At 45.1% G+C, this 26,302-nt stretch overlaps 2 protein-coding genes across 7 annotated transcripts in view; one reads left to right on the forward strand and one right to left on the reverse strand.

Annotated features, from left to right (window-relative positions):
- The window catches only part of ETFA (electron transfer flavoprotein subunit alpha), a 37,319-nt gene extending 13,014 nt beyond the window's left edge, over positions 1-24,305 (forward strand). For 2 of the 3 annotated variants that reach the window (XM_062612253.1, XM_062612252.1), the window contains exons 5-12: positions 185-284; positions 1,501-1,611; positions 2,737-2,838; positions 3,607-3,675; positions 4,703-4,785; positions 19,958-20,023; positions 23,275-23,355; positions 24,198-24,305. In XM_062612253.1, the coding sequence (XP_062468237.1) occupies positions 185-284; positions 1,501-1,611; positions 2,737-2,838; positions 3,607-3,675; positions 4,703-4,785; positions 19,958-20,023; positions 23,275-23,355; positions 24,198-24,236 (651 nt within the window). In that variant the 3' untranslated portion in view covers positions 24,237-24,305. The remainder of the gene's footprint in view (positions 1-184; positions 285-1,500; positions 1,612-2,736; positions 2,839-3,606; positions 3,676-4,702; positions 4,786-19,957; positions 20,024-23,274; positions 23,356-24,197) is intronic. The other variant, XR_009963512.1, reaches the window with a different exon arrangement.
- Positions 24,306-24,443: 138 nt separating this feature from the next.
- Positions 24,444-26,302, reverse strand: part of TMEM266 (transmembrane protein 266) — an 86,854-nt gene continuing 84,995 nt past the window's right edge. For all 4 annotated transcript variants that reach the window (XM_062612244.1, XM_062612245.1, XM_062612242.1 and 1 more), the window contains one exon: positions 24,444-25,444. In XM_062612244.1, the coding sequence (XP_062468228.1) occupies positions 24,852-25,444 (593 nt within the window). In that variant the 3' untranslated portion in view covers positions 24,444-24,851. The remainder of the gene's footprint in view (positions 25,445-26,302) is intronic.

A 26,302-nucleotide genomic window follows, 5' to 3' on the forward strand; every position in this document is an offset into this window, starting at 1 on the left:
TGTTATTGCAGTAATGGGTTTTTATTTGGCTGCTAAAGCCATGTGAGTAGCCCTACAAAAACCTTAGTTGTTTGTGCCTTTGTACGTACAGACAGAGTTATGTGAAGTTAAAATTGGGACAGCAGGTATTCTTGTACAGACCACGTGTGTTTCACTTTGCTGACTTTTCATCTTTAACTTCTAGAATCTTATTCCCAGAGTGGCTGGCAAACTTGATGTTGCCCCTGTTTCTGACATTATTGAAATTAAGTCACCAGATACCTTTGTGAGAACTATCTATGCAGGTGGGTAATCACAAAGGCATGTGGTATTTGTGCAATAGAAGACCCAATACTAACAACTTCTCTACATAATCCTGTTGTTAGAACATTGGAATATGAAAGGAATTTTTGCTTTACAGTCTAATTGCTGTGGCTCATAAAAATGAAATCTGGGGATGGACATGATGTTCCATGGGTGAGAAAGCAAGTAATCCCGATGATTTTGGTACTGTCAGTTAGGAGCCAGGTCTATCACTTCACTTGATAGAATTTGGTAATCTCCTTTATACATCCTGCATTTATTTGTTAGTGTAGTTCTGATCAGGTTGTGTAAAACATAAGACATTAAATTCATTGTCCAGCTTTATTTAATATGACTAGCATTAGTTCTGATTTAAGGTGCCACAGGGTTATTTTTCCTAATTAGAAAGACATTAAACTAATTATTTATAGTATTAAATTGACTCAATTTGCAATTCTTTTTTCAGTCTTGGTTCTCTGATGCTTGTCTGAGACTGTGTTTTAATTTTGGTATGAGCTCACTAGCTTGCTTTTCTTAATTTTGCTGTACAAGATGGTATCGCGTACCAGTGTGATATTACATTTTGAGTTACATTACCAGAATGTGATTTTTGTGTTGCTCTTTTAAGTTGCTTCCCAGTCATTCACGGTTTTGAGATGACTTTGTTTATGAATAGCTGGTGTTGCAGCATTTTTGTCTTTTAGTGTTCCGTACAGCCTCCAATGTGAAGTAAATAGCATGTCTTATATATTATTGAGAGAAACATAATCTCACAGGTAGTAGGGGCAGGCCTTATTGTCTTCTCATGAATTCGTGTGGCAGGATAAAAGATGTACTATGAATTATAGGTGCTCTTTATGTTAAAGGATGACACTTGTTTGTGTTTTTTTTTTCTTTTCCCCTTTCTGAAATTTAAAAGCTCATCCATAAGAGATGATCTGAATGCCATGTATCCTTTAAAAGCAGGATTTATCATACTTTAGAAGCATGGAGCTAAAAAGTAAATGAAAATGTTTATAATTGATGTTTATTAAGTGCCTAACTTTCAAGTTTTAGTTATCTAAAGCTGCAGTTTTGGGAAGTAACTTTCTGACTGTTACCTCTTCTTGTAGAACTGCTGATGTGATGTGTCTCTAATACTAATTTTATTTCTTTTTTAAAAGCCTGGTATGTCTGATATCTTGTTGAAGGATATAATGTGACCCTTTGTTTTCTTAGGAAATATTCTTTGCACTTTGCAATGTGATGAAGCAATTAAAATATTCACTGTGCGGGGAACTTCTTTTGAGGCTGCACCAGCAAGTGGTGGTAGTGCCAGTTTAGAAAAGTGTGAGTATTTGTTCTGGTATTCTGTTGCTTCATGTGATAAGAGTTTTTGCTCACGGCATAGTGATGTTTTGTAGAAGTATTTGTTAAAGCAAACTGTCATAATTGTAGCTTTATGATTTTAATATGGTTACTTTACACTTTTCATTGACCAGAAGTGAAATTATATGTGGTGAAGTCTCCTTCACTCACTGTTTAAACCTCTGACACTGCAGTCTTGCAGCTTAGTTACAGCTGTTTCAATAGCCAGATTGGTTTTCAAAGCAAGATTGAGCAAAAAAAAAAAGTGGCTGACTAGCCATAAGTTTTGTTTAATTGCTCATATTTCAATCAAGATAGGTCACTGCAATGTCTAGCTAAGTTAGTAGCAGTTTACATTGCTTTGAGAACACCCAGTTGTTGTTCTAGATCAGTTTTAACTTAACCAGGTTAAATTATTATTTTAATAAAGCCAGTGTAGCTTTGATGGAGAAATCCAGTCACAGAATCGCAGAATACTTGAGGTTGGAAGAGTCTTCACGACCATTTAGTCCAAACCCCCTGGAGCAGGTTGCCCAGGATTGTGTTCAGTCAGGCTTTGAGTAACTCTACAGCTGGACACTCTGGGCAACCTGTTCCAGTGTTTGACTGCCTCTGCTGTTTTCTTTTCTGTGGGCCTTTTTATGACTGTGCTGTAAATCCAGCAGAGACAATCAGTAGTAATGTGCTGCATGTGTGTGGGCTCCAGTTCTCAGATTTTTGTGGGTGGCTTAGTACCTGCTCCCAAACTATCCTGTATTTCCTAAGTAAGTCTCTGGATGTAAGGCAACAAATGCTACTTGATACTTAAGGTTAGCATAGTGTGTTGCTCAATTGGCTTGTTTGCTTGTCTTAATAAGAATCAGATTTATTATGCTGGGTTGATATCGATGTAGTATAAAACAGACCTTTAATTTTAGTGCAGTTTATACTATAGGTTACTTAACTAACAAAACAAGCTTGTAACTCGGGGACAGAGCAATTACTGGTAGTAGGTCGAATTGGTTATGGAGTGAACTCTGCATGAAGTTTAAGATCGGATTTAAAATGTTGAAATTACACATTTGATCTCTTTTCTTGCGGGTGTTTTTATTCATCTGCTGAACACAGTAACCCCTCCACCGCCTGTTGGTCTGTCTGAGTGGATTGAGCAGGAGTTGACAAAAAGCGACCGACCAGAGCTTACTAGTGCAAAAGTGGTTGTGTCTGGTGGTAAGTAGATAATATGAAAACTGTGCTGTGTTGCATTTAAATAATGGTACATCTTGATTAAATAATCTGTGGCAGAACACCATAATGTCATATGTTAATAAAGATATAAATATTTATGATGTAGTTCTTGCACGGGGGCCAGTGGGAACACACCCAACATGTATGTTTTGTGAAAAGGCAAAGCATGAGTTTAACATATGCTTGTAGGCTTTTTAAGAACATTGTCATATTTGGTGAGTTCCTTTAAAATTATAGCAATATGAAGTGGTTTTAGTTCCAAGTCTGTCATGTTTAAAATTGTTATTGATTGTTAGAGACAGTCCAAACGTTATTGTGTAACGACTCTAATGATTTTAAAATCATTATGCTTGTATTCTGCTCTGCAGGTATAAAGGGATGGACTGTGATTTTTATTGTATGCTTAGGGCTAAAAAAATTATTCTTCAGTTATCCCACTACAGAGGTTTGTACCAGCAGAGGGAGCACAAATTAGGAAAAAAAAATCGCGTTCCTCTGATTTCAGAGAATGGTCTTGATGGTGCTGCATGCAGGAAGTAAACCAGACAGTGCTGTTGTGTTATACATATGAAATAATATTAATCCCAAAGACAAAAGCTAATTCTCCAAATATTCAGTACTATTTAGTAATGTATTGAAAACTACCCTATGCAAGTGTGTATTTGTGCCTTTGCAAATACTTATGGAGAAAGTTTGTGTAGACAATAAAAAATCTTAAAGCATATTATGTTTTTTTTCTTAACTTTTAAGGGAGAGGCTTGAAGAGTGGTGAGAACTTCAAGTTGTTATATGATCTTGCAGATCAATTGCATGCTGCAGGTAAACTTGGTTTTTCTCCTTTTGTTTTAACCCTGGTTATGTTTGAAAAGGTCACATGAAAACTAGTGTTCATATTAAGGTCTTTTATTTTCATGTCTCAAAAAAAAAAAATTTAAAATCCCATTAGCTTAGAGTCATAGGTAAAGTTTTTTTCTTGTCCTGGTGGCCAGCTGTGTATTTAAATGCTTGTGCATGAAGCGGAATACTAAACTGTAATATGCCCTGTCCTTTGCAAATTCAACAAGTGAAGTTGTGCAAGTTAAAAAATGGTCTTGGCTCACTTTGAAGAGCTGTTTTTTTTATTTTTTTTAATACATCCTCGCATACTGCTCCTTTATAGAATGCCTTTTGCAGCTCTTGTGCTTTGACTGGCTCTGTTTTTGCTATCCTGTTGTATCAACAGGAGAAAACTGACCTTGTACAGTGTTTCAGCAAAATAGTTTAAGTAAAGGTTGGGAGAGGTGGAGGAGGTGCTTGCATTAACACTTGAACTACATTAGTTTTAGATTTCACCTGTAAAAATTTGTAGCTCTACATGAATAGCTTTGTAAACTGGTGGCTTCACTAACTCGGTGTCTGTGTGGCGTTTTCAAGTTTCCTTTGATATTTCTCTTTACTGTGTCTGACTTCTGAGCTCTTGCAGCAATGTAAGATGGCACATGTGTTCTATTCAAACTGGGGGAACATTATGGGAAGGCATTTATGGGAAAATCCTCTTCTGACAAAGCAACAAGAGAAAATAATGGAAATATGCCAGACTGAAATCCTTGGGTTTAAATATATGGCCCTTTAGTACTGGGAGTAAGGATTTCCTGTTGCTTATGAAGTGCATTAGCACTTAGTATTTGGAAGTTTCAGCCAGTGGTATAGAGAGGGATTACTATAAGAGCTTTTAAGAGGGAAGTTTCTGAATGCATGCCCTTTGAGTGTGGGACTCTTCAGTAAAATACATGTGCTTTTATGGTGATAGAAATTTGGCTCGCTAATATTTTAAAAGAAAACATTGGAAATATTTTCTTTCAACTAGTTGGAGCTTCCCGTGCAGCTGTTGATGCTGGCTTTGTTCCTAATGACTTGCAAGTTGGACAGACGGGCAAAATAGTAGCACCAGTAAGTATAGAAATCTCTTTCGTGAAAGAGCTGGGATGTTTTCTAGCATGCATCTTCCTTCAAAGCAAATGCTTAAAAATGAGCCAAGTCTTAATACTGAGCCTAGCAGGACAATCTTAGTGTGCCCGTTGTGATACTGTCACTTGACGGTGCCTTTGCAAAACTACAGCAGCAAGCTGTGATGTCAATCTCTACCGTGGGTCAGTTGCTGGATTCTTTCATAGTTGCCTGTGCTGAGCTGTTTTAACTTTTTCACACCTCTCACTGATATGCTAAAATGTGTCCTTAGCAATATAAACTTGAAACTGTATTGATATGTGGCTTGATCTCTGGGGAGTGTGGTTTTGTTTCATTTACAGGTGATGATTTATTGTTTAAAGTTTGGTAACTATAGCTGGGTTATTGCAGTACATTCTAAGCAAAACTTTTCATAAGAAGTGAAAGTGCAAGAAACTTGAGAGAAATAATCTACAGGTTGGCTGCTGTGAAATATTAAGAAGGGCATATTCTCGTAAGCAGCTTACTGTTGGGAAATAACCTGCTGCTTATCTTTTCTGCTACACATCCTGATATCACAGGGGACTAATTCCTATCCCTGCATTGTTTGGCTCTAGGGTGGGCTTTTCTGTCATGTACAAGTCTGATACTGCCTTCATTGTTCTTGTGACCTGGGTCCACAGATAAAGCACACTTGAGCATTTGTATGTAGGAAGGAACAAATACAGCGCATCTCAGTGTGGGGTAGAACGTGTGCTAGCCCATACTGAGATGCAGTGATCATGGATGTGAGTAGAATTGTGGCTAAGAACATGGGCAGGTGTGTCAATCTGTCAGATGTACGCTTTGAGCTACATAATTGAATAAACATTTAGCCTTTCCGTTCTCTTTGAAAGTATATGGCAACAGAAGACACCACGGAGCAACTTCTTACTTGTTAATGGTTTAATGAGAGCAGAAATGCAGAGTGAGCTGGAACGCTTAGTAGAGAAACTTGTCATATTTCAACTGCTGCATTTGCTAAATCCCAGTAATATAAATAGTACTAAAAAGCTGTACATGTCCAAGGTCTTGATAGGATCTGAAATGTTTTGCTGTTGTACCATTAAGAGCTGCTGCATATTCAGGAACTTGAAACCATGACTTATTTTCCCAGTAATACATCTAATAGAGCTAAGCAGTACCTGAAAATATCAGACAGGAGCCTGCCATTTCTGGAGTCTTGTCAGTTCTGCTTGCTGGGTTGTCTTGACCAAGATGCTTTGTACTTCTGAGTGTTTCTGTCTTGAAACATGGAAAGAGATGTTTGCTGCTTGGTCCTCAGAGGCCATTTGATGGTAGCCTTGTAGGGCTAAGTAGAGCTATTTTTAGGCAAACTAGTGTTTAATCTATAAATTTATTATATGATAGCTAACTGCTATGAAAAACAGCTTCTGAGAAATAGAAGTATTGATAAGACTTAAGGTCTATTTGGTTGCATATTGTGTCCTTCCAAAATCTTGATAACAATGATTTTAACCTCAGCTCTGGAAGGAAATTGTGAGGCTTTAGAGATGATAAATGCAACCCTAACTCTTTTTTTTCTGGTGATATCTTTCTTTAGAGAATAGTATGCAGTTGTTATAGGTTTTTTGGACGTAGTGCAAAACAGCTGTAGCCCACAGCTAATACTTCCTCTTTGCTAAAGGAACTTTTGTGTTTAAATACAATGCACTTTCTTTAGGTCACACAGTATGCATAAGGTGCAACATATTGCAGCTGTAGGTCTCAGCAAGCTAATCTACACGAACTCAGTAAGTGTAAGCGTAGCACACATGCAGTTTGCAGGTTCTGAAGGCAGCAGAGCTGGTAACATGAGGCATCTTTAGTTGGTTGTTACATAACCAACCCTTTGAAAACCAGGGAGTGAGCTAAGTGTCATTTAGTTTCATATTTTGAAAGGGCATGAGATGAGACTGACCATCTTGTTTTTTCACTACCCAAAGAGCTGTTAATGAAGTTGAGAATGCTAAATTGAAGACAGCTCATCTCTGGTTTGTGTGTCTTGGGGCTCAAGAATGAACACTGCAGAGTCAATGGCATATAAACAATGACATTGAAACAGAAAAGGCTAGTTTTTGGCAAAGATACAGTGCTGTAACTTGCCACAGATGACTCATGGCAGCATTTGAAAGTCATCAGAACATGCAGCCACATCATAGGATCCCATCGGTGTCATCACTGCCATCTTCTAGAGGATAGATAAGATAGCCACGAGATGGGACTGACTAAAGAATGCTTAAATGATCTGAACTCGCACAGTTGCATGGTGCTATATTGTTTTGCCAGCAGGCTGATGCATTTCTCTCTCATCTCTGTTCTTCACAAATATTAAGTACTGGGTGGTGCAAAGTACTGAAAATTGTAAGTCCCTTCTTACAAATTGTTCAAGTATTGTGGATCTTAAAATACATACAAGGACATCATACAGTGGCTTAGAAGTATAGAAAATATTCTGTTAATTGTATTTACAGTGTAAGTTGAGTCGCTGGCTGGGTATTCAGTGTGCTGGGATAGATATCTTAAATAGGAGGCAGTTTAAATCTGCAAATTCATAACTTCACCTTCCTAATTGTGCTTCGCTATCTTTTTGGTGTTTAGCTAGAAAATTATTCTGTGTAGTGGAAGATAAATTTCATATAAAGGAGTAGAACTGAACTGTCTTGGTCAGATCAAGACTACACCGGCTATTTTAACAGTCCTCTAGATGATGACTGCCTGCTTTTCCTATGAGGTATGCTTGGTATAGATCAGGGAGAGCTCATGGCTTTTTACCTGGAAAATTGCAAAGCAGCCTTGTACATTGGTTAGTTGTACTCACTGAGACCTGAGTTTGGTGTTTAGTTTTGAACTGCAGTGGACCTGGTGCATACACTCCTGACTGCCTGGGTTTTAAGCAGGAGAAGGATCTTGGAGTTTGAGCCATACTTGCTCTCCTATGCAGCTGTTGGTTTCTGATGGGAAAGAATCCTAGAGTATGTGCTTCCTCTTCTGTTAACAGTATCTTGCCCAGTCTCAGTGGAGGATTGGAATGCATTGGTTTTAAAGGTCTTGAATTGGGTCATTTTGGAGACTACAGAGGGGGAAGAGTTAGTTACAAGCTCAGGAAGAGGGGAGGTACTTCTGCTGCTTTCTGGGTTTTGTGTGTGACTATGGGGGAGTGTTTCTTTGCTGGGGACTGGGTAAGAAGGTAATGATATGAAAAATCTGCTTATTTCTTCCTATGTACCTTTGTGGATTTGAAGGAAGGGTTAATTTTAGTCATTGGTCCTCCAGTAATTCTGTGACTGGCTTCAGTTGTTAAAGAGTTCATGACAACAGAATCTCACAAGCACAGCAGCTTTCCTGAAATGCTGATGTATCAATATATGAACAAACTGCCAGTCAAGAAGCAAGTGTAGTTCATTTTGCTTAAGTAATGAAATAATGCAGCTAAGGAGTACAAATTTCACCTTTGAGAATTAGTTCTGTGCAGGACACCCCCACTTCCAAAATAGCCTCAGATGTCTAAACTGCAAGCTCTTGTTCGTGTTGGAGTTCATGCATTTTTGGAGGGGGGTGGAGGGGGTTAGTGTTTGACTGGATCTTTGGTAATTTTTCTTTTGTATAACTTTATTCCAGCTGTTAAAATGTTTGATGTATTATTCGTCTTTCTGTTAGTAGCTTTTTTTTACCTGTTAATTTCAGGTAATTGAAGCTCCTGTTTGAGCATTCTGCCTTATGAAAGAGAGGGCTGATTTGTATTATTTGGGGAGATGGAAGGAAGGAAATTTTTAGGCATAAGTGGATGGATTAAAATATAAAATGTTACCTTCCTAATTAAAAAAATGTATTTGATGTCTTTAATCAGTGACAACTGTTTTAGGAGCATATGGTTTTAAATTAGAAACTGGGGGCTTCCTGCTATTTCTTATATGCAGGCTTCACAAAAATGAAATTCAGTACTCAGGTTAAGCACTGTATGTAGTTCTCAGACTTCATTGTAAGGTTTCCTTCTCAAGGCGTGTACAGTGCAGAGGGTCCATCCAGTGGGGAAAGCGCAGCTAGGCACAATTCTTGGTCTGGTTTTTGGTTTTTTGGTGTTCAGTTGCTGCTCTCTTGATACTTTCAGCATCAGGCACAAAATCCTACCAGGCAACAAGAAACTGAGATGGAAAGCTCAGGCAGGCAGAAGTTGAGAAATACATGATGTAGGAATAACTGACAGTGGATTAGGTGATTGTGTTAGAAATGTGATATGATTGCACAGGAGGCAGATGCATTTGGATATTGCATGTGCTGAAAAACCTCAAGTGGAGAAGGCAGGTGGGAATTCAGTGTAGTTCTGATCTGATTGACAGGAGTAAACTTGCTGACTTGCTTAGCTTCAGTGCTTAAGCTTAGATTTCATACCAAATGGTCTGTCTGGATGTAATGAATTGCAGGAGCTTGAAAAATGAGGCAAATTTCCAACAGTCAGGAACTGACAATAATAACGAGGGGAAAAGAGGCATGTTAAAGAGGTGCAGCTTCAGTTGAGATGCTGAAGCGAGATGTTGGTTCAGTTGAAAGTCACCAGAGGTGTGGAAGAATAGGAACAACATAAGGTGTTGTATTAGGCAGAAAGTGCAGGAGTGGGATTAAATGAGGAGCAGGAAAAGGAAAGATGAATGGCAAGGAGGCATTTCCTGGCAGAGGCAGACATAAGGGTGCAGAATGTTCCTCTACAGAGCAGTGGAACTCCTGTTGCTCTACTTTTTCTTTTTTTACAACAGGGTGAGATGCTTTCTAAGCTTGTGCATGCCCCAGTATTGTGCTAGGAAGCCCCTTTCACTGCAGTGAGTGGCCTTGTAGCAGTTAATAGCCATTGTCTTGCTTTTGGAGTAGCAGGAGGGGAGAAAAACTGTCACATTCTTTACATTATTCCTGTATTTTGTATTTCTGTGTGTGCAGTGGCAAAGCAGGCAAATACTTTGCCTGGCCTGGTTTTATTTTCTCTAAAATTCACGAGTGACTCCTGGTTTCATTGTGTAGTAGGTGGGTACTAGCTCTTCACTGTTACTTTGCATTATTTTCTTAGGGATCATTGACTTCCTTGGGTTTGTATCTGTCAGGTGTTGTTTCTCTTCATTCTTTGGGGAAGCTTAGTGAAATGAAACCAGGTATATTTTATTCCAGCTGTTACGTTCCATTTTGTTCTTTGGCTCTTTCCTAAAACTACAAAGAGAGCGAACTAACCAATTGCCTTAGTTTCAGGAGAAGTGTCAGTCCTGTCATCTTGCTTGTACTCACTTAAAATATGTTCTACTTATCAGCGGTAAGATCTTCATTATTTCTGAATCGTTACACATACAAGAGAATACTGAGATGCTGAAGTTCCTCTGTTGGAACACATGGTAGATAACTGTATTTCTCCTACCCTTAACTGGCTTCTTTGTAGGAATGCATTATTTGTATGTTATGTTGGTGGGTTTTGCTAACAGACCAGCAGGTGTGCTTTTTGGTACCTGGCAGATGGGAGTAGTATTGGGAAAACTGACGGTGCCTGGGAAATTTATTTTGCAATATATCTCCTCTGATCATTCACTGTTGTTGGAAAGTAGCTTTATAGTGGCAAACTTCAGAGAGCTGTCTATGCAGCTGGGACTGAATTTACAGACTACCTTTCTCTGACTTGCTAAAAAGCGAAGGATTGACAACCCCTTTCATCCTGCATTATCCAGTGTAGCTTTTAACTCGAAGAAAACTATGTTCACAAATTGATGCTCTGCTCCTTTGGGGTTGGTGCAGAAACATTAAATTGTACTAAAATATTCATATGTGAGTGCATTTAGCTGAAAGCAATTGATGTGCTTTTCCCTAGTGAGAAAAAGATTGCTGTATGGCCCTGCACTCCAGCAGACACCCTAACCACGCTTAAGAGTAATTACATGGCTTGGCTGATCAAAGGTTCTTAAAGTGAAAAAGAAACTGTAGTTGGGATGGGGTTTAGTAATATGTGCTTCTTGAATGGAACGTACTCAACTGCATCAAAGCAGTCCATGCTGGATAATTGTTTGATATACAGCAGAGTATATGTGAACAAGTGTCAAGCCAGAAAATATTTTATTGGGTTAATAGCTTGTAATTGGAAGGAATATCTTGTATGAAGCAATTTTGATTACAAAGATTTCTTTCTGATTTCATTGTCCTTTCACTCTTGCAAAGAAAATAAAACGTTTGAGCTGCCTTTAAGAAGAGTATGTGTGCCAAAGGGGTTTATTAAACCAGCCTGTTTAAAAGCATGCCACTGGTAGGATGATAAATTGATGTACGCTGAAGGTTTTCAGCATAATTCAAACATTGGCATAAAAATCAATAGTAGCTGATGGTGTGCTTGCAAAGTAACTACCTCATCTTGGGTTGCACCTGTGGATGCTCACAGCATTATACAGTCTCTTACAGCAGCATTCAAAGTCACTGTAAGTTTCAACTAAAAACTGTGTTTGTGGTTCTCTTCAGCAGATGTACCTAACTGCTGCCCCAAGGCAGCCTAAGGCATTTTAAAATATCCTTATAGGTAAACATGAGGTACTAATATAATGCACAAATTATTCTAGAAGTAACTGGTGAGTCAGTATGGCCTGGAAAATAACTGCTTTGGTATATTGGTAGTTATAATCATCCATGTATAGCATCCTTGTGACATTTATCCAGAGTGTAACTGGCTGTGTGGGTTCTGGAGCCAGCTGTGCAAACGTGAAGTCTCGTGGACTTGCTGTAGATACTAAAGTGTAAGTTGGGGACATTCAAAGAGGAAATAGGAATAATGGGGATGGCTAAGAGGGATTTTTTTCACTTTAATGATTAGCAGACAGTGACTCACAGTGACAAGACATACCACAGTTGTGTGTGTTGAAAAAGCAGTACAAGGTTAGATTATACTTTAAATAGCAAAGCAGAAGTTGGATTCCTGATTTGGAATCTTGCCTTTGAATAAAATAAATTCGGGACTTTGAGTTTTGTTTCTCTTCAGGATTGTTGTGGTGCATAGCTGTGTTTACAGACTTTGAGGTCTCGGAGTCTTCTGGGATATTGTGTGGCCAGACAAAACATGCTTGGCCTTCCTGCCAGTATGCTGCAGAATCGGCTTTGGCTGCTGCTGTAGGCCTTGTGCAAAGCCTGGTGGGTATGTTGAATGGGATGCTTCCACAACAACATGTTCCCATGACTGACACACCGGACCCTTTGGGCAACAGCACATCTTGAAGTACTTGCTGATTGTGCGTCCCTGCCCTGTGCTTCGTAGGCTCTTATGTCCATTTGCCTTCCCACGCTGTGTTTCCTTAGCTGTGCTTTTTGTTACTGTGAGCTCTGCTCTGCTGTCTCTTCCCCTGTGCTGGTGTCCACTGTGTACTTCATAACAACCAAAGATCTGTGGCATGGCTGTAAGGTATGTACAGTAATCATTCCCTGGGTGGTGCGTTATGGTAAGACAACTGCCTGATCTGGTGCCATGCCTTTGTGCCACCAAAACTTTCACTTTCCTTGACTTTAATGGCTTTTGGGACTTTATTTGTATCGGGCAGTGCAGCGAGCACCTCTTGTACAGAGCGTGTGCTGTTTTATTATGCCATTCCCTTGTGGCACAGTGCAGGCAGCAGCCCTTTGGTGAATACCTGCCTGTGTGCAAACACCAGGGAGTTGATACGTGCCCCTCCACATCCTGGACTTTAACCTAAGTGCCTGTAATTGTAGGCTATGGATCGGACACCTGACAGCAGTAATTGCAGCAGCTTCCAGGGATGCAAAAAGCAGGAATCTGGAGCTGGTGTAAAGCCATCTTTGTTGGCACCTGAGAGGTGCAGTCCAGCCTCTCATTCATGCTGCTTGGTGCCTTGGCGTGGGCCTGCTCTGTAGATGAGCTTCACAGTCCTGACTTGGGACTTTAAACTCTGACACTCTAGAAAGAGAGGACCTAGCAAAAGGCGTGCGAGAAGTTAATGACTGCAGGGTGATCATCAAAGTGAGGATATTGTCCTGATAATAACTGGGAGATCTGAATTTCTGAGTCCTTTATGACCTCTCTGGATGCCCAGCTGAATCCTTTCCTTGGAGAGCACTGAGCTGTCCTGAATCTTTATTGTTCAGACTTTGCCAGTCCTTTGTGTCCCTCCTAAATTGTACAACAGATTTAAACTAAGATTTAAGCAGTCAGATCGATCTTGCAGTATGGAACTGTTGATAAGAAACATGCTGTCCTGTGTGTTCTGTATGACAACCTTACTGAGGAGACCAGCCGTGAATGGAGTAGTTACCTTAGCCAGAGAGCCCAACGTACGTAACCTAGAAGGGCATGGTGTAGATGCATGAGAAAGGCTTTTTAGACAAGCTGGGTGATTTACAAATGTCCTTTTAATGAAACATCCTTGTCTTTCTGAGATATTTTAATAGAATATATACATAGGCATCTGGCTCCTGGCGAGCTGGATTCTTTCCAAAGACTGAACTTCAAATGTTAAACAGCCTGATAAGAGTGTCTGGTAGTCTGGATGACTGGCACTTAATGAATTGCTCTGAAAAAAAATGAGATTACAGTAATGTGTTTTTAAAAAGGGCTTGTATTAAAGACAATATGAGGTTAGAATAATTTCTCCTGCAACATCTGCTCTTTTATTTGGTATAATGAAAATATTGCATTCTTACCATGAGCTCTTACATGGGCGTATTATGTTACATTGCAGCTGTGGCTAAAATGGATTGACCTCCAATAGTAATCTACTCAGTAAAAAGCTATTGAGGCTAAAAAGCTTCTGAGTGTCTCCAACAGCTGTGTGTTTTTGTGGAAATACATAGACTGGATTCTGTGTTTCAGTTTCAAAGCAAGCTTTTTTCATAGGAAATACTTTGTTCCTGCTGGTTTCCTTCTCTTTCAATTTTTGCAAGAGATGGCTTTTGTAGAAAAGTGTAGGAAGGCTTCATAGCTTTTATTTATCTATTCCTGTTTAAAAACCAATGTGGTGGGTAAAATTTGTAGCTGTAGAAACATCAGAAAGCAATCTTCTTTCTTTCTGTAACTGATACAATGACTGTCAGGTCTGTATGGCAGAAGCAGTCTGCATGGTCTCTGTGGCTGAACAGCCTCATTTGCCAGCCTCTTCTGTAGGTGCCTGTTTCACAGCTGTGCTTTGTTCCATCATGTTAAAAGCCACTTAACTGTAATGTACATCCTCAGTTGCGCAGGGAGAAGAGTTTTTGACCCTCTTACCCTGCCTGGCCCCCAAAATAATGTCTTGGATTAGATTTGTACGTTCTTAACTATGGACCAACCTTGGTATTCTGAAAAGAGAAATTCTTTTAGTATTTGAGGTTGTGCCTTTTCTAAGTGTATAGAAATACCACCTTGAATCAGCTCTGACATGATTTCCCCCCACCCCCCCTCCCAGTTTTGAGTGTTAAAGTTTCCTCTCATTGGGTGAGCTGGTGAAAAATACTTTGGTTTTCTTCTGTAAAATTAGGTAGTTAAACAGCCGAGGTTTGACTGCTCCTTTGGCTTGCGGTGGTGGGAAGACTGTCATGGAGCTGAAAACACGCTTGGGCTTGGGTAGGTGATTGTCAGTCTGAGGGGAAAGAGACTTCTGTGCTGCGAGTTAAAACTGTAGATGTAGGTCTGTTTGCCTGTAAATGTTTATTTTGAACTGAAGTCGCTTTGGTGATGAGAGGTTGGGAGCCCCAAAGTGTGTAAGTGGTGGTGCCTACCTGGGGAGCACTTCTCTACTCATCCTGTGCAGGAGCTGATCGTGACTAGGGGAAGAAAAGCTTTAGGTCATGGGAACATTGCCTGTTCCCTGTCAGTGTTCAAGGCCAGGTTGGATGGGGCTTGGAGCAAGCTGCTCCAGTGGAAGGTGTCCCTGCCCTTGGCAGGGGGTTGGAACTGCCAACTTTGAGCTTTGATGCTTGAGCTTTGATGTTCCTTCCATCCTGTCGTGGTTTAAACCCAGTCAGGTAATTCGTTCGCTCACTCCCCCCCCTTTTCTTGCCCTCCCCCTGCTCTCGGAGGGACGGAGAGGAAAATCGAAAAGAATGCAACTCCCACAGGTTGAGATAAGAACAGTTTAGTAACTAAGGTATAACACAGATCACTACTGCTACCACCAATGATAATAATGATACAGGAAATAACAAGGGAAGAGAATACATCATCTCACCACCAGCCGACCGATAACTCGCCCCCCCAGCCCGACCAAGCTCTGACCGATACCTCCTCCAACCCTGCAGTCTCCCAGCCCTTCCGGCTCACTCCCAGTTACATCCTGGGCATGACGTGCTGTGGTATGGAATACCTCTTTGGTCAGTTTGGGTCAGGTGTCCTGTCTCTGCTTCCTCCTGGCTTCCCCTCCTCCCTGGCAGAGCATGAGGCTCACAGAGTCCTTGGCCAAACCTAAACATCACTATCAGCTCTGTTCCCAAGCTGAAAGTCAAAACACTGCACTGCACCAGCTACCAAGAAGGGGAAAAATGAGTGCTACTGCTGAACCCAGGACATTATCCACCCCTTATTCCATACCATTCACGTCATGCTCAGATCCCCCATTTTCAATATACCATCACTCTTATCTCAGTGCACTCTTATCTTAGTGCATGGACCAGTCCCTATAAAGCTGCTGAGTCCATCTGGTCCATGATGTCAGGCTCCATCTCTTGTAACAGTCTTCCAGAGCAGGAGAGACTGTGTGCAGTGTTCACACTCGTGAATAACCTGGGCAATAGTGTCCATTGCTAAGTCCACCCCTCGATCATGAGTCCATCTCCATGTTGCATCTCTGCTCTGATGGCTTGAAGTGCCATGGGCCCACCAGGCTCAAAATAATTCACTGTCCCCTTCAGCAGTTTCTGCAGCTTGTTGCTGGGGACTCCATAGAGCTGCCTTCCATCTCCAATGCTTCCAAAGCACTGGAGGGGCCCAGTGGACTACATAGTTGCCCATACTGTCCCACACGCCCTGCCACTCATGACTGTCCAGCCTTGGGGAAAATCTCTTGGTCCCCCCATATCGTCGTCTAACCCCAGACAAGACCCAAACCTGACTCTGCTTAACTTTTGAGATCAGACAAAATGGTGGTGGGTAGAACACAGTCTGTGTGTGTGCCAACATGCTGATCCCCATCACAATCAGCAGGCAGGTCCCAAGGACACCCAAAGGCCATTCAAAACCTTCAGAACTCTCACACGATGCTGCTGTACTTGTCACTGGGGCTGGTGTAGCTGCTGTACTTGTCACTGGGGCTGGTGTAGCTGCTGTGCTTGCCGGCTCTCCCACCGCCAGCTTCTCTTTTCCTGAGTCCAGCTCTTCCTCCTCTGCCTTGCTGGGAAATGCTGCGTGGTCTCCTGCATCCTCCTGGGGCTCGGCGGGCGGCTTCCGGGAAACGCTCTCGGCCGTCGCGGGGCTGGGCTCGGCCGCGGGGCTCGGCTCGGCCGCGGGGCTCGGCTCTTCCGCGGGGCTCGGCTCCTCCGCCGCCTTCTCCCGCTGCTCGGCAGCCCCTTCGTTCTGCTCCTCGACCGCCCCGACCTCCTCCACCCGCAGCCGTCCCCTCGCGGCCTCCGGCCCCGCTCCCGCCGCCGCTTGGTCCCCGGGGCCGCTCTCCCGGGCCGGTTCGGCTGCCGCCGGCTCCCGGGGCCGCTCCCCCTCGGCTCCCCGCAGCCTCACGAAGATGGAGAGTAGGGTGAGGGCCAGGCCGGTGAAGAGCAGCCGGACGGCCAGGTACAAGTCCACGGCCACGTCCGTCCCGCCCTGCTGCTGGAGCCCGCCCGTATTACAAGCCATTGCCATAAAGCACAGTGAGACAAGAACCTTAGCCCAGGCCCCACACTTGATAAACACCAACACAGCAAATACCGGCTCTACGTAAGTTACAACATTCTGAAGCTGTGAGATCAAGAGGAACAACTCTGAGAGCCAATAAATCAGCATTGTGACGAGTGACTATTAATCCAGTCAAATCTGTCGTTATCTCAACCCTTCGTGCCCCACGTTGGGCTCCAAAAAGAACTGTCATGGATTAAACCCAGTCAGGTAATTCGTTCGCTCACTCCCCCCCTTTTCTTGCCCTCCCCCTGCTCTCGGAGGGACGGAGAGGAAAATCGAAAAGAATGCAACTCCCACAGGTTGAGATAAGAACAGTTTAGTAACTAAGGTATAACACAGATCACTACTGCTACCACCAATGATAATAATGATACAGGAAATAACAAGGGAAGAGAATACATCATCTCACCACCAGCCGACCGATAACTCGCCCCCCCAGCCCGACCAAGCTCTGACCGATACCTCCTCCAACCCTGCAGTCTCCCAGCCCTTCCGGCTCACTCCCAGTTACATCCTGGGCATGACGTGCTGTGGTATGGAATACCTCTTTGGTCAGTTTGGGTCAGGTGTCCTGTCTCTGCTTCCTCCTGGCTTCCCCTCCTCCCTGGCAGAGCATGAGGCTCACAGAGTCCTTGGCCAAACCTAAACATCACTATCAGCTCTGTTCCCAAGCTGAAAGTCAAAACACTGCACTGCACCAGCTACCAAGAAGGGGAAAAATGAGTGCTACTGCTGAACCCAGGACATTATCCACCCCTTATTCCATACCATTCACGTCATGCTCAGATCCCCCATTTTCAATATACCATCACTCTTATCTCAGTGCACTCTTATCTTAGTGCATGGACCAGTCCCTATAAAGCTGCTGAGTCCATCTGGTCCATGATGTCAGGCTCCATCTCTTGTAACAGTCTTCCAGAGCAGGAGAGACTGTGTGCAGTGTTCACACTCGTGAATAACCTGGGCAATAGTGTCCATTGCTAAGTCCACCCCTCGATCATGAGTCCATCTCCATGTTGCATCTCTGCTCTGATGGCTTGAAGTGCCATGGGCCCACCAGGCTCAAAATAATTCACTGTCCCCTTCAGCAGTTTCTGCAGCTTGTTGCTGGGGACTCCATAGAGCTGCCTTCCATCTCCAATGCTTCCAAAGCACTGGAGGGGCCCAGTGGACTACATAGTTGCCCATACTGTCCCACACGCCCTGCCACTCATGACTGTCCAGCCTTGGGGAAAATCTCTTGGTCCCCCCATATCGTCGTCTAACCCCAGACAAGACCCAAACCTGACTCTGCTTAACTTTTGAGATCAGACAAAATGGTGGTGGGTAGAACACAGTCTGTGTGTGTGCCAACATGCTGATCCCCATCACAATCAGCAGGCAGGTCCCAAGGACACCCAAAGGCCATTCAAAACCTTCAGAACTCTCACACGATGCTGCTGTACTTGTCACTGGGGCTGGTGTAGCTGCTGTACTTGTCACTGGGGCTGGTGTAGCTGCTGTGCTTGCCGGCTCTCCCACCGCCAGCTTCTCTTTTCCTGAGTCCAGCTCTTCCTCCTCTGCCTTGCTGGGAAATGCTGCGTGGTCTCCTGCATCCTCCTGGGGCTCGGCGGGCGGCTTCCGGGAAACGCTCTCGGCCGTCGCGGGGCTGGGCTCGGCCGCGGGGCTCGGCTCGGCCGCGGGGCTCGGCTCTTCCGCGGGGCTCGGCTCCTCCGCCGCCTTCTCCCGCTGCTCGGCAGCCCCTTCGTTCTGCTCCTCGACCGCCCCGACCTCCTCCACCCGCAGCCGTCCCCTCGCGGCCTCCGGCCCCGCTCCCGCCGCCGCTTGGTCCCCGGGGCCGCTCTCCCGGGCCGGTTCGGCTGCCGCCGGCTCCCGGGGCCGCTCCCCCTCGGCTCCCCGCAGCCTCACGAAGATGGAGAGTAGGGTGAGGGCCAGGACGGTGAAGAGCAGCCGGACGGCCAGGTACAAGTCCACGGCCACGTCCGTCCCGCCCTGCTGCTGGAGCCCGCCCGTATTACAAGCCATTGCCATAAAGCACAGTGAGACAAGAACCTTAGCCCAGGCCCCACACTTGATAAACACCAACACAGCAAATACCGGCTCTACGTAAGTTACAACATTCTGAAGCTGTGAGATCAAGAGGAACAACTCTGAGAGCCAATAAATCAGCATTGTGACGAGTGACTATTAATCCAGTCAAATCTGTCGTTATCTCAACCCTTCGTGCCCCACGTTGGGCGCCAAAAAGAACTGTCGTGGTTTAAACCCAGTCAGGTAATTCGTTCGCTCACTCCCCCCCCTTTTCTTGCCCTCCCCCTGCTCTCGGAGGGACGGAGAGGAAAATCGAAAAGAATGCAACTCCCACAGGTTGAGATAAGAACAGTTTAGTAACTAAGGTATAACACAGATCACTACTGCTACCACCAATGATAATAATGATACAGGAAATAACAAGGGAAGAGAATACATCATCTCACCACCAGCCGACCGATAACTCGCCCCCCCAGCCCGACCAAGCTCTGACCGATACCTCCTCCAACCCTGCAGTCTCCCAGCCCTTCCGGCTCACTCCCAGTTACATCCTGGGCATGACGTGCTGTGGTATGGAATACCTCTTTGGTCAGTTTGGGTCAGGTGTCCTGTCTCTGCTTCCTCCTGGCTTCCCCTCCTCCCTGGCAGAGCATGAGGCTCACAGAGTCCTTGGCCAAACCTAAACATCACTATCAGCTCTGTTCCCAAGCTGAAAGTCAAAACACTGCACTGCACCAGCTACCAAGAAGGGGAAAAATGAGTGCTACTGCTGAACCCAGGACACATCCCAAACCATTCTGTGGTTCTGTCACTACAAGTGCACTAGCCAGCTTCAGGATCTCAGGTGTTTTGTCCTGCCAGTATGAACATCTGAATTTCAGCTTTGTGCATTCTGTCTTATTTAAAGGATCCAAAAGGCTGCAAACAAAAGCCTAGGGTTTCTCTTCAGGCAACTGCATTATCCATATGTTATCTTGGTTAATACTTGTGCTGGGAATCACCAGGGTCACTGAGTGCCGTCTGCTAGCTGAGCAGTGTCTAAGGCTTGATGCAGCCTTTACCTGTTTTTCTTTTCTCACCAGTGTTTGCCAGCTGCTCCTCTGGGATCCAACTGTAAATGGAGAATCCCCAAGTGGGGAAGGGAACCAATCATCAACTGCCTGTAATACTGACACCTTCTGTAATGTAAAAACTACTGCATGGAATTGGTGCTGAGTAAGAGAGAGAGCTGAAGGAAACTGTCACGGGTACCAAAAATGCCTCACTTTTGTTTTTGTCTAGGAACTTTATATTGCTGTGGGAATATCTGGAGCGATCCAACACTTGGCTGGAATGAAAGACAGCAAGGTATGTAAAGATGGGTGTGCTGGAAGAGATTGCTGAGGAAGGAAAGGAGGGGACTTCCTTGCTTTTACATCAGTACATTAGCCAGTTTTCCAGGTTTTTAAGCGTTAAAATAGCCGGTTTGTCTGCTTTAAAACATGTCAGTCCTCTCAGCCTTGCCAAAACCAGATACTGTGGAAAACACCTAACCAGGAAATGCATTGCTCCACAGCCCAAAGCAGTGAGTAGCAGCAGCTAATTGACTTTGCTTATTTAAAACCCAACAAACCCATGTGTGCCTGAATTCTATACAATAGCTCCAGTTGTGTTTGTTTCAGAGGATGACATAGTAATTCATGCATAACAATGTGCAATCTGAATTATGAACTTAGGATTCCATAAAGTAAAAGATGCCTCTGACATTCCTGCATTTAGCCATTCAAATGGAAACCTATTATAAACGGGCAGTAAAACTTTAAAAGGTTTAACTCATTAGTTGCCTAAGCACATAATGCGGGGTGGGAGATGCCTGCTGGATCCACGGTGCCGTGTTGGGGAAGAGGAGCAGAATTACCTGCTGCATCACACGGTCCAGGGCCAGACATAAACCCCTGTGGGTTGTCCTCGCCTCCCACAGATCCTTTTAGAAAGAGGATATGTAGTTTTTTCTATTTCCAGGAACTGACCTTGTGCTTTCTGGCAGGAACCAAGCCCAGAACTTTGAACAGCTTCTGAAGCCGAGGAAAAGGCTCGCAGATATGCACAGGCAGATCCCTGCATTTAGCCAGTGACAGACTAGCGAGTTTACATGGCTGGATGGGACTGGGGTTGTTCTCAGGAGCCAGCCTGTGTGTGGGATGGTCTGTGCTGCCTTGCAGTTGAGTGCTTTTCGCATATATCCTTTACATATTTTGGAGGGGAAAATCATGAGAGCTGGATTTGGGGTACAGCACCCCTGTGGAGCCTCCATCTGATCCTCCAATCCAGGGCTGATGAGCCACAGTATTGTTAAGAGTGTCTTTGTTTTGGGATGCGTGTTCTCCAGCTGTGCTTTGGGGTGGGGGAGAAGGTGGGCAGCGGGGATTAGTGTCAGCCATTGCCTGAGAAAGGTGCATTCAGAGCTGCTTGAAACTGGAATCTGACCCTTTCTGTACTCGCCTCCTGCCTTATCACAGTAAAGGCTGTTAACAGGAATAGATGACTTCACGTGCCAGAATTACCTTTGAATAAGAACTCTTGGGCAGCAATAATTGTCCTGTAGCGTAATAGCAAAACCTCTATTTTTTTTAGCTTTTCCAATTCCATATTGGATATTGAGGTGTTCCCTCACAGGAAATGAGGACACGTGGAGTGTGTGGCTATGAGATCTGTACGTAACGGTTCCATTGCTCCCGTATCTCGTAGGTTTTCTGGTGTAAACAAATGTGCTGAGACATTCAGTTTGAATTGTGTTTGCTTTCCCTTTAGCCAGAGCGTAGATGTGTAGTTACTGAAAAGATGCAGCTCTTACAAACACAAAGCATTGCACAGCCATGGGAGAGCTCTGGAGTGTCCCCCTCTCTTCCCTCAGCACTGTGAATTGTCTGGCATTGTGAATTTGGACACTTCAGGCTACGTCAGATGCTTTCTGCCAAGTGAGATGTATAATTTATTTGTCCTTTTACAGCAAGGTAGGAAATGCAGCTTTAGAGGAGACATGGAGAATCGGCGCTGCTTGCTTTCCTCCTTTTCCATTCCCTCATGGGGCAGTTGCAGCAGCTTCTCTTTCTAACAGATGTAAACTCGCAAAGGTCAGCTGCAAGCAGGGTGATGCATTTGCTTCTTGCTGTGGAAGCTCTGATCTAGTGATGAGGTGGAGAACCAGGTGGCAGGGGCTTGAACTGGATGATCTTAAGGTCCTTTCCATCCAAAGCCATTCATGTGAAGTTATTTTAGCTAATGAATGGAGACTAAGGAAGAACTGGGCTGCCAAACTAAAGATGAAAACAGTTTTACAAGCAATTGGTGTCTTTGCCTTTTTGGTGACAAGGACAGGGGCGGCAGGCCCCAGGTGGCCTCCTTCCCTCAGCGTTGGGTGTTGTGCCCTGTGATGGGTTCTGCAGAGCATGGTGGGGCCTCAGAGGATAGTTCAGGTCTTTATTGAGCAGATACCACCTGGGTTTTGCCGCTTTGCGCTGTGGAACTGTCACTGGAGGCTTGAGTGCACAAAGGGGGGAACTGAACTAAAGCCAATGAACTTCGGGAAGAAGACTGGGGGAAGCATTACTGCAGAGTGTGGCAGGAGGGCAGCAGCAGGGCTCTGCTGCAGGTGCTTCCTTCTTGCATTTATGCCGTGGTCCTTCTTTATAGCGAGTCACAGGGTACAGATGGCCTGAGAATAAAAGAAACGTTTATGGGGCCTTACCCCCCAGGGTTTGCAGGCTTCTGCCTCTGAGTGACTGCCATGAGGTGTGTGCTACTGAGCTGTGGAGTCTGGTGCATGAGTACAGTCAGGGGAGGGAGAGGCAGGAGCTGTGGCTGCCTGGGAAGGACAGGTCTGTGTGTGTCACACACACAGCTGCAGGGCTAGAGCTGGCTGAAGAGGCTGGGAGCAGCTCAAAGCAGCTCAGGATGAAAAGGCAGTAGTGGAGTGCTGTGCTTTCACCCCACACTGGTGCAAGGCTCATTTCACAAGCTCCTGTCCTCCCCCCCGCCATCCTTTATGGAGTGCTCACCATCCTGGTGTAGATTTTGAGGGGGACACCCGTGTGTGTTTGTTTTGTGAGACGCTGTTTCAGAAGTTACAGAATGATTTACCTGGGTGGCAGAGTTTGAACCAAGACACGTTTACCTGGACCAATGCATTGGGGTTTCCACCATCTGCGGTTTTCTGCTGTGCGACAAACCAAATGATGTGTCCCTTCAGGCACAGCTTATATTGTGCTGGTTTTAAATGAGTTATTTCTGTGATGATGGTGCTTAGAGCTGGCAGGTAATCATTTGTAGTATTTTGTTTCTAGACTCCTCGACAGGGGAGGATAGCCCTGATGTATGCAGGGAGCTGAGATGGAGTTTTAGGGGGGATGTGGTTGTTGCTGGTGGTTAATTTGTTTTTTGAGGAGGACAAGATGTTAAAATGCTGCTAGCCCTGTCTTCTGCTTGTAGGGGCTTGGGAAAAACTTAGTTTGGCTTCCTGAATAAGGCCTGTCAATGTGAGCCAGCCCTAGACATTGATCTCTATCTCTTTGTTTATATATATATAAAATTTTCACATGGTGATTTACTGTTTCTTGCAGACCATTGTTGCTATTAACAAGGACCCAGAAGCTCCAATATTCCAAGTGGCAGACTTTGGCCTGGTGGCAGACTTATTTCAGGTGAGGCTAAACATGGAGCTGTGTGGGATAACTGGTTCATTGGGCTAGCAATGCTCAGCGATCACTGACCAGATTGTATTGTGAAGTCTGCCTTAGGTGGGTTTGGTGAAGAATTTGCTTTCTGATTTATTTTCATGTTTAAAATTGGATCCCTGCACATAGAAGCCGTCAGTCAGGTGCGCTGGGGGTGTCACAGCCAGGCTGCTCTGTTCTAGTTTCCTGGCCGTGAGCCATTCTAACAGCACATAGGTGCTCGCATCTGTTTTTAAGCTTCATGAAGTACGACTTCGCAGTGCTGGTGGCAGGAGCAGTCATGACTTTTGCCTGGGCTGCTGCTCGTGAGGAGCTTGCAGCTCTGGGAGAGCAGTGCTGTGAGCCAGCCCATGCGCACCCGCCTATGGCACGTGTGTGCACTCGGCCACACGTGTGCCTGGCGGGAGCGTGCCGGGGCTCGGTGAGCGGTGCGGGCAGAACCGCTGCCAGCACTTAATGCCGTTGCCGCAGTAGTGCGCGCTGGCTCGGCGCGAGCACGGGCCTTCCCGCGAGCCAGAGTCGCATGCTGAAGAAACACCATGTAGACAATTTCCTTAATAAATTTTGTACGAATGCATTATTTCCACCTAATGGAAATGCAGCGCTCTTAAATAATTAATCAGCTTTATTCAGCAGGAGAGAAGTGGGGAGGGCTGTGAGCTGGGGTGACCCACAGCCCCTGGAGTGCTGTGCTGAGCATGAGGGGTGGGAGGGTGGGGAGCATAATGGGGGGCTGGGTGCTGCAGGGGGAGAACTTGGGGGGGGGTTCAGAGGGAGAGCACACCCTAGCCCAGCACTGGTGTTTGCAGGCGGTGCCAGAGATGACGGAGCTCCTGAAGAAGAAGTGAGTGACGGGGATGGACCCTGCACTGGAGCTGGGGTGGAGAATAAGGACAAATAAAGGATTGTACTGGAAAGAGGTGGGGTCACCGTGGTGGTGGGTTCTTTCTTTTGGTGGACAGTGAGTTGGTGCATGGAGTGGAAGAAAGGAAGACGGGGAAGGCAGGTAAGAGAAGGGAGGAAAGGGAACAAGGGATACGAGGCAGGAGGCAGTGTCTGTTTCTCAGTGTTTATTCTTGTTCCCCATTCCCCTTCCCAGCCGTGCTCAGGCTGGGGGCCAGGCTGGGCCCAAGCTGTCCAGCAGCTCTGTCCTGCCCCTGGGCCAGGTTCACTGTCTGTCTGTCTCCGCAGGCACTGTGGGTCCGTGTTGGCCCAAGACTGCTGGAAGGTCCGTTGTGCCCCAGAGGACACCGTAGGTCGCAGCTGGCCCAGAGCTGGTGGCATGGCAGGTCCATCACGCACCATCAGAGCACTGGCAGGTAGAGGTGAGGGTGGCTCGTCCCCCAGCTGCAGGAGATGCCACAGGTTGCCTCCAGCAGTGCAGTGCCACCTTGCCTGTGGCAGCCATGTGTCCTGGCACAGTGAGCGTGTCCCCACAGCTGTCCCTTGCCCCCAGGCTCTCCTTATGCCTTGGGAACCCTGCCCAGCTGTGGCTCTGGGGGCCCGAGCGCACCAAACTTGTCATCAATCAGTGGGGCAGGCTGTGGGCAGTCGATGAGTGGCTTGAGCTGGAACACGTTGAGGCTCTCCTGGTTCCTGCAGTTATAGACACTGAGGCGGTGGCCCAGGTTGGGGCTGGACGCTGCCGAGCCTGCCGGGCTGGGCAGCTTCAGGTTAACAGGATCCAGCCCCTTCTGCGCCAGGCAGGCCTCTTCCGAGAGGGATGAGAGCAGCTCCTGCACCATGGCGTGGGCCACCCGCTGCCGCGTGGGCGCGAGGTCAGCCCGTGGGGCAGCACCGGCCTCAGCAGTGTCCTCGCAGGCCGTGCTGCAGTCTGGGGAGGAGCCCAGCGTCTGGCTGCTCTCGCTGCAGGCCTGTGTGCCTGAGCTGACGGTGGAGCGCGAGGCGCTGCCCGATGTGATGCTGGCGGACGTCCCGGTGCTGCCCAGGCGCATTGGCACCTCCACCGTGAAGAGGTCGGAGGAGATGTTGGGGTGATGGACGTCAATGGCGGCGGTGGTGACCACGCAGATGGCTGCCTCAGGAACACCGCTGTCTGCAGGGAAGAGAGCAGAGAGCAGTGAGTACTGCCGGTGGGGAGGGCCACAGCCCGCGAGTAGAGTGCATACTGCCCTCACCTAGAGCTTCTCTGCTTCATACTTACCTACGTAATATAGCTATGTATGTACCACCTCCCCCTTAGTTACAGGGCTTGCTTTAGATACATGTGCATATAGATACACACACATATAGATACACCCAGCTTTACAGACACATGTAGCCACATATACAAAATGGGTATATACATCTATAAATAATATACCTCCAGCTGTGTATACATATTATATAAAGTGTGCATACATACACATCTATAATTATATATTCTCTAACTACACACACACACCCCCATTACATACGTACATGTTGTGTGTCTGTGCAAATAATGTATATAAATTCAGTGTGTGTGTGTATATATATGAAAATATATCTATACATTATTACATACCCCAAAACCCTTTACTTAATACAGCTTTAAAAAGAAATATATATCCCTGGGCCTAGATGAACACATCTTCTGTATATCCATGTACAATCAGGATGTAGGAGAGGGCTATTAACATATAGATGTATGTGATACTATTTAAATGTTTACATAGATACGTATTAAATGTATATACACACACAGTCACATTTTTATATACACACAATCTTTGTATATACCCATATAGATATGAAGAAATGTGTGTGTATATATAATGGAGCTCTATATATCATACATTAAACCTATATGGATATATGCACAGATCTTTCTTTGCCTTCACAAACACAGCTACATGGTCTGTCTCCCCCCTCCAAGTACCTCCATGTACTTGTCATTAAATACTCCTTTTTCTAAGCAAATGTGTATGTATAC

This window comes from Pezoporus occidentalis, unplaced genomic scaffold (genome assembly GCF_034315485.1).
Source record: "Pezoporus occidentalis ecotype Australia unplaced genomic scaffold, CSIRO_AGI_Poc_V1 ctg159, whole genome shotgun sequence".
In the NCBI taxonomy this organism is placed as follows: domain Eukaryota; kingdom Metazoa; phylum Chordata; class Aves; order Psittaciformes; family Psittacidae; genus Pezoporus; species Pezoporus occidentalis.